Raw genomic sequence first — 13,736 nt, 5'->3', positions numbered from 1 at the left:
ACACAGGTACATACACACGCTCAAGCTCGGGAAGCCGGGTCCTGCCCGGCCTGGCCCCCAAGGACAGGACCCCCTGCACAGCGCCTCGAGCCCTGACTCAGACGGGCGCACGTGGGCAAACACCCGGGCTCGGGAAGCAGGGCTGCTTCGGAGCCGCGGGGCCGTCGGGACGCCAGGGGTGCGACGGGGCTGCGGCTGTCCTTGGTCTGACCCCCGGGGTGGGTGCAGGAAGGACCCCCTCCGCCCCACGCAGCGCCAGAGCAGGCTGCCAAGGCCGCTGGTGCAAGCGGGCAGGCGTGAGGCCAAGCAGCCTGTCTGCGATGCAGGTTTGTGAGCGCGCAGGCTTTGGGACCAGAATGGCATGAAGGGTTATTTTGGTCTGAGGATGTCCTTAATGAGTCGAGTGCTAGCAGCGGTGTGTGGGCTGGAAGACTGAGCTTCCCATCGTCTCCCACACGGTGAGGAGGACACGCCTGTGGGGAAGCACCTGAGCAAGCAGGAGGCGGTGCAGGCCTTTCCAGCAACACTGGTGGCGCCGCTTCTCCCGGGGGCGGCCGGCGTTTACCAAGCCTGTGCGCCTGGGTCGGGCCTCGCACACGCCCAGTTCTCTGGTGAACTGTCCACGCTCAGCGCAGCCGCTGAGAGCGCAAAGGGAGGCGATGTGACCCCAATGTACAGGTTAGACACCTGAGCCTGTGCCGGGAGCCGGTCCATCCTTGCTGTTTCAAGGGACCTGGCATATATGGCATACTGTTCTTAATATGTTTGCTCACCTTCTTGGCACTGTGTGTTTTAACCAAGGTCACCTCTCTGAGAAAGGTTGTTTCCCCAGGTAGGGATTTTCCCCTGAAGTTAGGGAGGGAATAAAACCTCTTAACTAAGTGCCAGGCGGGTAATTAATCACTTTAACTACGAACAATCATGCTTAAGCTACATAATCTTTACTCCCTGGAATGGAGATAAGAAACGCCCTAACCTTTGGAATAGAGATTGATAGGATTGGAATCAACTTGTATAAATACAGATGTAACAAGACAACAGGACACAGAACCTAGACACAGAACCTAGACAGAACCTACACAGAACCTAGAGACAGAAGAACTTCGCTGGAGAGAACATGGCAAAAGATCCTGGACAGAAACTGGCCACAGAACCTAGAGACAGAACCTAGAGACAGAACATGGCAAAAGATCCTGGATAGAAACTGGCCACAGAACTTAGAGACAGAACCTAGCAAGAGAACCTGGCTGAAGATCCTAGAGACAGAACCTGGCTACAGAACCTGGCTGGAGAACCTGGAGAACCTGGCTGGAGAACCTAGCAAGAGAACATGGCTACAGAACTTCGCTGGAGATCCTGAACAGAACTTCGCTGGTGATCCTGACCAGAACTTGGCTAGAGATCCTGGCTAGGCTGCTGATCAACTGGACGCTGTCTCCATGTCATTCCTTCTTTGCCAACTCCGTCCACACCTTTGGGGACCCCTGGACCCGCTGGGGCTGGACCCCAGCATCTGGCACCCTAACAGGGACCCCTAGGTAAGCGCCCCGCACTCGGGATGGATAGGACTCCACCATAGGAAGAGGGTGGATAGTCTTCGCCGACTCCGTCCACACCTTTGGGAACCCCTGGTACAGGATTCCCCTAGGTAAGTGCCCCCCCCCATTGAGAACCCCCACACTCGGGATGGACAGGACTCCACCAGGGTGCTATAGACCCCCCTATAGAGGATAAGTAGGGTAAGAAGGTGGATAGTACAGAACTTAGATTGAGAAGATGTGCCATACTGAGTCCAAAGAAAGAAGACTCTGTATTGATCTTTAGATTAAGAAGATGTGCCATACTGAGTCTAAAGAAAAAAGACTCTGTATTGATCTTTTAACATATATGCCTGCTAGCAGAGGAATTAAGGTTACTCCCAGTCAGACAGAACATTTTATACAAGAAGTATGTCCATGCTTTTCTGAGGAAGGAAAGGTAAATGTAAAGGCATGAGAGGAGGTAGGCCCAAGGAGCCTTATCCTTAACCCCACTGCAGCCTTTCCACCCCGGGAAAGTGCAGGATTGGCAAGCTCTCCCTGGGGTGATAGATCAGGACTCAGGTAATAGCGGAAAGCACCAATCCTACTCTTAAAATGGATACAAGAGAGCATTTGGGGTTTTTCTTTTTAATGCCTGCTTTTAAAAAATAAAAAAGGGGGAATTTGCCGGGAGCCGGTCCATCCTTGTTGTTTCAAGGGACCTGGCATATATGGCATACTGTTCTTAATATGTTTGCTCACCTTCTTGGCACTATGTGTTTTAACCAAGGTCACCTCTCTGAGAAAGGTTGTTTCCCCAGGTAGGGATTTTCCCCTGAAGTTAGGGAGGGAATAAAACCCCTTAACTAAGTGCCAGGCGGGTAATTAATCACTTTAACTACGAACAATCATGCTTAAGCTACATAATCTTTACTCCCTGGAACGGAGATAAGAAACGCCCTAACCTTTGGAATAGAGATTGATAGGATTGGAATCAACTTGTATAAATACAGATGTAACAAGACAACAGAAAACAGAACCTGGACACAGAACCTACACAGAACCTAGAGACAGAAGAACTTCGCTGGAGAGAACATGGCAAAAGATCCTGGACAGAAACTGGCCACAGAACCTAGAGACAGAACCTAGAGACAGAACCTAGGGAGAGAATATGGCAAAAGATCCTGGACTGAACCTGACTATAGAAATTGGCAAGAGAACCTGACTAGAACCTGGTGACAGAACCTGGCTACAGAACCTGGCTGGAGAACCTACAGAACCTGGCAATAGAACCAGGCAAGAGAACCCAACCATGCTGATCAACTGAACGCTGCCTCTGTGTCATTCCTTCTTCGCCAATTCTGTCCACACCTTTGGGGACCCCTGGACCTGCTGGCCTGGACCCCAGCAAGCCCGGGCACGGCAGACGCAGCCATAGTCTCCCCTACTTCAGAGTGAACTTGTCCATTCAATAAAGGACAGACCTTCCGACGTGCAAGAGTCCCGGGCAAAGTCCGAGCAGCAGGCCCGCGAACAGAGAACCTCGGCTCGGGCACAGCCCGTGGAGGTGCCCGGCAGGCAGGAGGGCGTCGGCAATCACAGGCGAGAGCCAGCCTTCTTCGGCGAACGACTGTGTCTGTCCTTTTCCCCGGAGGCCCACAATTTTAGAGTCGTCCGAAAGCACGTCCGTGTGTCCAGGAGGACATATCCTCCGGCCAGGGCACCGCACCCACTCTGTTCCCAGGAGCGCCCGCATGTCGCACCACACTGCCCCGGGGGAGCCGCCGCCCCGTGCTCCAGGGCCCGTGGCCAGGACAGGCTGAGGACAAGAAGGGTGACAGCCATCCACGGGCCTGGCTGTGAAGACGTGGCGCCCGGTGGGCAAGTCGGCCACAGACCCATGAGCAGGTCCTTTCTCCAGAAGCAAAGCCCGCCCTCCACCGCGCCTGTCCGCCCTCTGCGGGAGGCCGCCTGTGGTCACTGGACCCATCAGGACAGAGGCCACATTGTGATCGTATCGAATGGACCGGATGGAATCACTGACAAGGCTGAGGCGGGGATCGCATGGCGTCAGGGAGCTCGGGGCCGAAGGGCCGCGTCTCTCTGCTGGGACAGGTCACCGAGCTTCTGATTTCACAAGATGGGCGTCTGGCTGAGGCCTCGCAGAGCGGGCTGCAGCCGAGCGCGGGCTCACTTACTGTCCTTGCCAACAGAGCTGCTCCCTGGAAGCATTCTGGAAAATTCATAATGCCCAGGCCAATGTATTTATAGCAAATTAAAGCACTGCTTCATGATGATGATTATTTCCTTGGTTACAGTGTTGATGCTGAAAACTTAGGGAAAACAGAGCCCGTGCTCTCCTGCCTGTGAAGGGTTCCGCTCACAGAAAGTTCAGTCTTGATTCCAGGGCAGTTAATTAAGGGTGACCGAGTCAGGCAGAAGTCAATTAACTTGGCTGATCAATTATTTATATGAAGCAGAATAAATGCCCTTAAAGGACTTGGCCTGTCCATGAAAAGATGTGCAAATTAAACTAAACACACTTTTATAAAATGTATTCCCACTTCCATGGGGAGAGGAGGAATTTACTGCAGTCACTTTCAGGAAATGGTTCGAGTGGTTACTCTGTCCAGTCCTGCCCCATCGGAGAAGCCCCTAAAGCAGCGGTTCTCAACCTGTGGGTCGCGACCCCTTTGGGGATCGAACGACCCTTTCACAGGGGTCTCCTAAGACCATGGGAAAACACATATATAATTACATATTGTTTTTGTGATTAATCACTATGCTTTAATTATGTTCAATTTGTAACAATGAAATTGGGGGTCACCACAACATGAGGAACTGTATTAAAGGGTCGCGGCATTAGGAAGGTTGAGAATCACTGCTCTAGAGAATAAAGGAAGGAAGGAAGGAAGGAAGGAAGGAAGGAAGGAAGGAAGGAAGGAAGGAAGGAAGGAAAGAGGGAAGGAAGGAGGGAGGGAAGGAAGGAAGGAAAGAAGGAAGGAGGGAGGGAGGGAGGGAGGGAGGGAGGGAGGGAGGGAGGAAGGAAGGAGGGAAGGAGGGAAGGAGGGAAGGAAGGGAGGAAGGGAGGGAGGGAGGGAGGGAGGGAGGGAGGGAGGAAGGGAGGGAGGGGCAGGAGGAAGAGAGCACTCCAAGAAGAGAGGGCCTGTGTGTGTGCCTGTCCTTGAGAAGCACTGAGCCTTTGGCGCCTCCCGCATCCAGCTGGCCTGCGGAGTTACGGGCGCGAGTGGGGCGGAGCGGGCTCGCTCTAGCTCTAAAAGTGGTGCTCTGTGAGCTACTCGTGTCCACCTTGAAGAGCCAAAGTCCTCTGGCCCTGTTCACGAGGACCGGGGAAAAGGAAGAAAAGCTGGTCTGTATTAAGATATAAAGCGGCAGCAAGATGAACTGGTTCCCTTTAAATGTGCAAAACTATACCCGGCAACCCCAGCTCTCAGAGGGCTTTAAGGACCATGTGCGGCTAAGGAACCCCCCACCCCCACCCCATCTCAGGCACTCAGGCAGCCTGGACATGGAGCCAGCCCACTGGGAGCCGCTCCTGGGCCAGGCCCCTCGGAGCAGACAGGGCCTGGAGCACCCTGAGGCTGGGCAGAGTCGCGGCGGGGTGCAGGGTGAGCCCAGCTCCGCGGGGCCGGTGGGTGGCAAAGGGCTTGATGGGGCCACACTGGCCCCCAGGTCTGAGTCGCTGTCCACAGATGGGCTGGGAGCACCTCTTTCAGGAGGAAAAAGCGGGGGCGGGCGGTGCAGGGGGCAAAACAAGAGAAACAGAGCAACTGCAGCTGCTCCTTTTCTCAGGTGAGATCTGCCCACAAACTGTGAATAAGACACCACTGTCCGCGTCTCCCTCTGCCCCGCTCCCCGCCTTCAGCGAAAGACCGTCCCAGAGCCAAGTTCAGGGAGAGAAGTCCGGTGCTCGCTGTCAGGAAGGCCCCATCTTCCAAAACCACTGTTCACAGTTCAGCAGAAGAGCGCAAAGCACGCAGCGCCGGCAGTTCAGACGCAGTCCGAGCGCGCGGCTGCCTGATGTATGCAGAGCCGGTGACCCACGGGCGAGCGGCCACAGTGAATGCCAAGCACTGCACGCACACGCAAGTCCTGGTCTGATGAGGGACGGCTAAAATTAACACCCAATTAATTTCCGAATTGACAAACAAATGAAACCCATAAATCTACTTTCTCATTAATTTTCTTGTGGTATAATTTAAAGCAGTAATATGAGGGCAAAAACTGAGCATTATCCATCATAAATATCAAAAAGATAGCACCGTAACCCCATAAATTATGCATATTACCTGTTGTTAAAAATGATTTATGTATTATCAACTTTATCGTGCACTGTAGAGGTCTAGATCTATCTTTAAAAATCTGGAATTTCATTTAGCAGTAGGAAGAAAAGTTCAGGGGCAATGAAATTGTCAAAGCATGTTTAAAAAAGCAGTGGCCACCTTTTTAGCCACGCAGGACATCAGGGCAAAACTGGCATCGCCCCAGAACAGGGGCGAGTAGAGGCTGAGAAGGCCCTGCAGGCGGTGGGTGGGCACCGGGGTGGGGAAGCGAAGGGAAGCAGCAGCAGGAGCCCCTGGAGCAAGTGCAGGCCTGGCCCCAGGGGAGCCGCTCCCCTCCCTGCCCTCAGGGAGCACATGGGCGGGCGGGGCCTGGGAAGAACCGCCCAGGGAGCCCTGGCTCCAGCTACGCAGGGAAGCCAGGAGGCCTCAGATGGTGAGAAGCTGGGGAGGAAAGTTATCTTCATTGTCAGGGAGGGGATATGGCCGCTCCCTCACCCTCATAGTTCAAAGAAGGGGAAAAGGAAATAGGAACTAGTTTGTATTTATCAACAAAACCGTTAGTACTTTATCAATTAAATGGAAGAAGCATTCAGATGAAAATGATTCTTTCTCCACCTCCATTTGTTTAATAAAAATTTTTTGGAAACTTGCTTTATCTAAAGCAGTGGTTCTCAACCTTCCTAATGCCGCGACCCTTTAATACAGTTCCTCATGTTGTGGTGACCCCCCAACCATAACATTATTTTCGTTGCTACTTCATAACTGTAATGTTGCTACTGTTTTGAATCGTCATGTAAATATCTGATATGCAGGATGTATTTTCATTGTTACAAATTGAACATAATTAAAGCATAGTGATTCATCACAAACACAATATGTAATTATATATGTGTTTTCCGATGGTCTTAGGCGACCCCTGCGAAAGGGTCGTTCGACCCCCAAAGGGATTGTGACCCACAGGTTGAGAAACCACTGATCTAAAACTTTACTTTCAGGTATAGCTTGCACATAATAAGAATTTAATACATAGTTGCTGAATTTTTAACTAAGTGCTTAAATGAGAGAAAAAAAACAAACTTAACCTCTTCATCAAACGAGATGAAGGGCTTGTACCGGCCACCACTTTTCAAACTTGAACACTGCTTCCTGTGCTCCCGTGGAGTGACTGCCGTGTTGGCATCTGGAACTCAGAAAATAAATACCTCAAGCTATTAAGTCATTTTAAATCTTAATAGAAGTAGGATGATCCCAGTCGTTGAAAAGTTAAAGATAATCAACCAACAAAAACCTCCATCAAAACCATGAACACTTAATATACATGGGACCATTGGGAGGGACTGAAGATGGTGCCGAGCAGCATGTGTCATTTTCCCTGTAACTGACTCAGGACAGTCAGGAGAGCAGGGTGGTGTAAGGGAAGGTGCCTAACGAGGAGGCGTCTCCTCTCCGCCAGGCTTTCGCTGTGAAGACAGGAGCCCGGGCCCAGGGCAGGGACGCTGAGCCCCCCGGGCTGTGCCGGCCGCAGGCCTGACCCTCGCAGCCCGTCTCATTCACACCGTCCTGGGCACGTCATCTCTGCCTGGCATCAGTGAGCTCAGGCAAGCGCCCACCCTCGTACGAGTTACAGATGTCTAAGTGATACTTTTAGAATTTCGGCTACTGTTGGCCTTGTCTTCCTTCTCTCCCGGTAGACAAGGGTGTAAGTGCTGTGATCACAGCAGCTGTGGGCAAACGATGGACGCTACAAAGAAGCCACCGTAGGAAACACAAGTACAGAGGAGAATGCATTCCCACCCCCTGGCATATTCATAACCAGGCAGACTCCCACGGGGGCTGCAGGGCCGGCCGGCCTTCTGCTTGGCCAGGGAGCCTCTGAGCTCAGAGTGGGCAGGGCCAGGTGCTCTGGGTGCTGAGCTAAATGCATTTTCCCAGAACAAAACAAAGCCTGCTGAACTCTAATTATCTGAACATTCAGACGGCTGAACTCTCACGAATAGCCTGGTGAAAGAAAATACATATTCTTTCGTTTCCATATTTTACATAATTCATACACACAGGGCCAGGTTCCCATTACCAGTGAATGCTTGGCGCGCTCCATGACACCCCTCACGGCTTGCCCACTCCATCGCCAGCCCCTACCCACTCCCGCGGCCAGAGCAAGCTCCATGCCCACAGCACCGCTGCGGCTTAGTGCACGCAGGCTGCCACAGGCTGCTTGCTACCTGCGTTTCTCCGTTCCGTGGAAAGAACTATTTACTTGTGTCCTTCAAAAACTCCACCATGTACAATCCACCCGAGGCTGCTCTTACAGATAGGTTAGCGGGCTTTTTCTGGAATAAAAGGTCACACTTTGTGGAAGGTCACAACCCCCAACCTCCACCCTCACCCCAGTCTGCTGATCCTGGTAATTTACAGTAAGTGCTAGCACATGCTGCCTAGCATTGAAACACAATGCAAATCAGAAACAGCAACAAACAACAATTACAAAACAAAAAGCAAAGATGATGGGAGCTGTGTTCTCTGCTGTTTGCAAAACATGACAAAAGACAGGCCAGTGCTCTATCTTACCTCCTGGGCACCAGTGCCCGGGGGCAGCCACAGGGTGCTGAATAAAGAGGCACAATTTCTGCTTTACTCAACTAGAAACAATACAATGCACAAACTCACAGTGAAATGAGACAAAGAAAAGTAACAGGTAAGAATCAAAACAGTAGCTTTTAAAACTATAATGTGGATGAATTATTGATTTCCTCCCTGTTAAGATGTCTCTGCTGATGACACAGAATTTATTCAGAACACATCAACCTAAAAGTTAATCTTCCCCTTTCAAACTTGACAAAGTACTCACATCACATAGGGTCACATGCAGCCACACAACACACTGCACACACAACACGAGCCCGAGGACTGTACCTGTCGGAGGGGCTGCCTGCTCATAGCACTGGCCTTTCTCTCCTAGGACTTTCAGCCCGCTCGCTCCGCAAGGAGTTTCCTAGCATCTGATGTGCACTCCTGAGCGGGTGGCCTTTCAGGAGAGCTCTCTCCCTTCTGAAAAAAGCAAACAACTGCATAGATATCATTACACTAAGGAAATCTCTTAGAAAAACCAAACAGCTTGCTAATCTCTCAGCCCCTTCATCCAAGCAAAAGATAAGAAAAGCAAACCTAAGTCTGTTTCAACCACATTCCAGGGACAAGTTCCCCTTTTTCTTTCTTTATCAAAATTCTAGCATAAGTTTTTTATTTTTTTTCTTCCGTGTGTGTGTGTCTTTTTAAAACAGACCTTGCAGGATACACTGCTGCTCACACCCGCAAACAAAGCAGTATTTGTTGAATAAGGATCGCTGCCATGGGTACAGTAAACAAGGGGCCCGGCGTTTATGTTTATGAACAAACACATCATCTTACAAGAGTAATTTAACATTAACCAGGTGGAATAATCAACAGATTTCGTAGGTGACACCAGGGGCAGGACTAATGTAAACAGAACTGGGAGGAGAAAGGGGCCACTCTCGGGAATCAAGGTCGAGGTAAATGCATTACAGGGTAAACAGCTGCAAAGAAGGCAAGATAAACAAACAGTCATTCTTCTGACGTTTAGAGGCAGGAAGGCTGTGTGTTACACAGATCAGCTGCTGGCCACCATGAAATCAGACCAGTTGGAGACCAGGCCCGCTTGTTTGCACAATGCCATGTTTGCTTATAAACAACAATTTGCTGTTACCAACCTCGCATTACTCATCATCATATAAGCCAGAGCAAAGCCAGGGCGATCCGGTTAACTCTTTACTGGGGACATTACTTAGAAGTAAAAGGCTTGGCTATAAGAAACAAGAGGCCACCCCAAATGAGCTCAGCCTACACCGGGCTGGAGATAATAAAACATCCACGTGGTTTAAACTACAAAGGCTGGGTCTGGTCACAGCTTTAAAAGACTGTACTGTTTTCCTGTTTGAGTAACTGCATTCATTTCCTAGGCTCATCTTTTATCAATGAAATGTATGGGTCACACAGGACTCGGACCTTGACTGCTTCATCTAGAAGAAAACCAATTTTCCATTCTCCCCGAGACGCCGCTATGTGCACCGGGTCCACACACACACGGATTTATAGGTTCTCAGCCACCTGCAAAAACTAAACTGTACCAGGTTCTAATTCTTCCGTTAAAAAGATTATGTAGAATAGTCATCAGTTGATGTTCAGGAGTTCGTTTTGTCAGCCTAAGGAAGAAATCTGGTTTTCAAAGCCAAGAGTGAATAATAAGTTTAATGGGCCCACTAATGAAAATGTCGTGAAAAAATGTTTTATTTTCAGAACGTCTGCTTGCTGTGTACTAACATATAAACAGCTACTGTGTAAGAAAGTTATCATGCCTTAGGAGACACGATATTTAGGTATATAATTTGCAATTAAAGTATTAGTTTGAATCTTTTTTAGAGATACTTTAACATTATTAGCTACTTAATTTTGATAAGCGTGAATAACATTCCTCCATTACTTAGAATTTAATAAGCAAAACATATTTGGAAAACAATTTGGTAATTGATATTTGGGAATCTACATTTTACACTTAAAACCAGTGAATGGCTTTGTTCAAGTTCTGCACTTTCAGGGTGAGCAGAGCAGAACGCACTGGAGAGCCAGGGGAGCGCCGGGAGGCGGAGCTGCACTGAAGAAAGGCACACCCAGGAGGTTCTGCAGTGACATCGGTCACAGCCGGACGCCGGAGTTTCCATCTCTGTCTAAAAGCAACACCCCAGCGGTCCCAGCCCAGCTCCACCGAAACCCCAAGTTGCTGGCGGTTCCTGCTCCAAGGTCTAATCTTTGTTTTGTAAACCTAAAGTCACAAAGGAGAGAGCGCAGTTTTCTTTTGTTTTTGTTTGGTTTCCTGTGGCTTGTTCCTGAGTCTCAGAAGGGAGCGAGCTCTCCTGAGAGGCCACCAGCTCAGTGAGTGCACAACGTTACTAACTCTGGGCCCCTTCCCAGGCCAGCAGGCCCCGGCCCCGCAGTCAGAGGAGGGCCTGCTGCAGGCGCGGGGCCCTGGCAGGCCTCTGGATGGACACAGGGAGGGGACATGGAGACCTCGCCCTCCGCAGCCCTCGAAAGGCCGGTGGGGCGCGGGCTGCCCACTCCCGGAGCCCAGGCCCAGCCGTGCTGGCTCCCAGCGACGGTGCAAGGCGGGAGCTGGAAGCTCTGCAGAGGCCCTTCCTCAAATGCTCTAGGCCCCGGACCAAGTTCCTGCTCACTCTCCACGCCTGTGGCCAGACGACCAGGAGGCAGAGAGAAGGGGAGGGCCTGACCCAGTGCTGCTGCGAAACGCAAGAGCCCACGGGGAGTGAGCCAGAGCAGGGTGCCGGCCCGCACCCTCCATCCCTCACCCTGCACTGCGTCTGTTCGCCAGGGACCCCTGAGCACCGCGTCTACTTCCTATCGCTGAGAACGGCTACCAGGACAAGGCCATAAACAGCGCGGACAAACCGAACTGTAATCCAAAGCCTGTGACCGCTCCCCTGAGCCCAGGCCTGTCGCTGAGCCCGGGAGCGTGTAGGCCGCTCACCCTAAGGCAGTGGTCGGCCAACTGCGGCTCTCGAGCCACATGCGGCTCTTTGGCCCCTTGAGTGTGGCTCTTCCACAAAATACCACGTGCGGGCGCGCATGTATAGTGCGATTGAAACTTCGTGGCCCGTGCGCAGAAGTTGGTATTTTGTGGAAGAGCCACACTCAAGGGACCAAAGAGCCGCATGTGGCTCGCGAGCCGCAGTTGGCCGACCACTGCCCTAAGGGATGCCTCTGTGCCCAGAGTGCCACTGGGTCCTCCCCAGGCAGGATGGACGGACCGCGCTGCCCTGTGGCGGGGCACCTGTCCCAACACACCTGTAGTTTTACCTCATGGGCCCAGTTCTTTTATTTTGTTCCCCAGAGACCCCAACATTTTAAAGCATTTTTTACTAAATACATAAAATAAAATAAATGGGAGAGGGTCCATGTAGTAAGAAGTCTTTTCTATCCTATTTGATAACTGATTTTAAAAACTGAAAGTCCCAAAGAGGCTTGGTCTTCCCACAGCTCTTCTCTGGGATCAGCCTGCAGCCCGACCTCCGGGGTGGCCATGCCCACCGGCCGAGGGGCACCGAGCCCGCGTCCAAGCCTCCCTCCACCTCCACCTCCACCTCCACCTCCACCTCCACCTCCACCCCCACCCCCACCCCCACCCCCACCCCCACCCCCACCTCCACCTCCACCAACCCAATTTTTAAAGTTTATCCACTTTTGACAAACATACATCTGTTTCAGAAGAAACTTTCTATCACTTGGCCACAGGGAAGCCTGTATATATCCCTTTACAGGAAAGAAAAACTTTTAAATAAAGGTAAGGCCGCCTGACCAATGCTATTCAACTCTGGCTGATCCTGCCCCACAAAGGCCGGCGCGGAGCCATGTTCCTCCTTTGTTAAATAACGAGCTTACAACTGGGAGAGCGAGATTAAAGACACACTAGCACCAAATGGAGACTTCCCTCTGCTTTATCAGAAGGATTAAAACAGACTGGAAATGGAAGTGCTTCAACATCAGGTCACAATAATGAGAACTGGTGAATGATTTATGAAGCATCTAAAACCCTCTTCCAGCCGCCAGTGAGCGCACGGGCTCAGAGCTGGAGGGACCCGAGGCCCACCGGTCTCTCCTGGCTGCGAAGCCCGCGCCCCCGGCAAGGCCCGCACACGCTCAGGGTTTATTCAGGATCAAGTCACCGTTATCCGGCAAAAACGGGACGCATATCATTCAAATGTTTTATTGGTCAAAAAGATAGATGCTTTATTAGTCCAACCATTTTTGTAATGGAGTGCTACTGATGACCCAGCATTAGCCTCATTCCCTGCTATTAATCACACTTCTAAGAGCCCACTTTGCCTTAAAATCTTAAGCAATTGCTATAATTTAAAGGCATGGTGTCTACATAATGGGAAATGCCTCAAAGATTGTATCATTTCACATAATACAGTATATTTTAATGGAAAAAATGACCATGATGCTAAGATATTACAAAATGGGAATATATACATACACATACACATACACATACACATACACATATACATACACATACACATACACATATATATGATGCAAGCCACCTTTTGTGTTTGTGGCGCACCATATTTGTACACAGCAATCACTTCCTTTGGGAAGCTTATCAACCCAAAGGCATACGCTTACAGTTTTACATTGCTTACAGTCCATATAACAGCACCAAACAAATAAAATATAACATGAAAGGGGAAAATCTAATGTAAAAAGACAAAAGATGTCAAACCACGTCTCTGCTTGAAGAAAATCCCGCCCGCGGTCTAGTCCTGGTTCATCGTCTATCTCTGAGCTGCGTCTGCCCAGGCAAAGGGAATGAGGCAAGCCATTCAATAAGCGACTGGAGACAAACAACAGGTGTCTGCCACTTGCTTCCAGTCTGATTTCAATAATACTGTACAAGGACGCCTGCCACTTGTAGGTCCTCATCTCATTACACCACCTCATGACCATTTAGCACATCTGAGTGCTATAAAGAAAGATTTCTTTCAGAATACAGAGTTAAAATAGTTTTTAAAAGTGCCCCTTCCATTTTTACTACCATACAATTAAAACACAGTATCTCCGCGCCCTCCAACCTCACCTCCACACAAACATGGAGATGCCATGTGACCTGACGCAGAGCGGGCCCCAGTCAGGCACGAGGTGATGGAGAGTCCCGATGGGAACAGCCAAGGAGGAGGAGAATCAGAGCCTAGAGTGGAGAACTCAGACACCATCTCACTGTCAGCAGGGAGACTGGGGAACAGCACGAGGCTGGCGAGAGGACAGGTGGGGCTGAGCTCTAACTGCCCCGGGAGAAGTCCTCCCAGCTCCACCTGAGGGG

At 50.6% G+C, this 13,736-nt stretch overlaps 1 protein-coding gene across 18 annotated transcripts in view; it reads right to left on the bottom strand.

Annotated features, from left to right (window-relative positions):
• Window positions 1-13,736, bottom strand: part of FOXP1 (forkhead box P1) — a 487,040-nt gene that overhangs the window by 212,844 nt on the left and 260,460 nt on the right. The window contains exon 1 of one of the 18 annotated variants that reach the window (XM_059662961.1): window positions 8,738-8,838. The exons of 16 other annotated variants lie outside the window; for them this stretch is intronic. Coding sequence is in view for 1 of the 2 variants with exons in the window: in XM_059662973.1 (XP_059518956.1) it covers window positions 8,738-8,761 (24 nt within the window). In the remaining variant the exon portion in view is untranslated. Of the gene's footprint in view, window positions 1-8,737; window positions 8,839-13,736 lie in introns of those variants that run through there. One more of the 18 variants, XM_059662973.1, reaches the window with a different exon arrangement.

The sequence above is a fragment of the Myotis daubentonii genome, chromosome 14 (assembly GCF_963259705.1).
Source record: "Myotis daubentonii chromosome 14, mMyoDau2.1, whole genome shotgun sequence".
In the NCBI taxonomy this organism is placed as follows: domain Eukaryota; kingdom Metazoa; phylum Chordata; class Mammalia; order Chiroptera; family Vespertilionidae; genus Myotis; species Myotis daubentonii.
The sequence above is the reverse complement of the archived record's forward strand: the minus strand, read 5'-3'. Positions and strand labels throughout refer to the sequence as shown.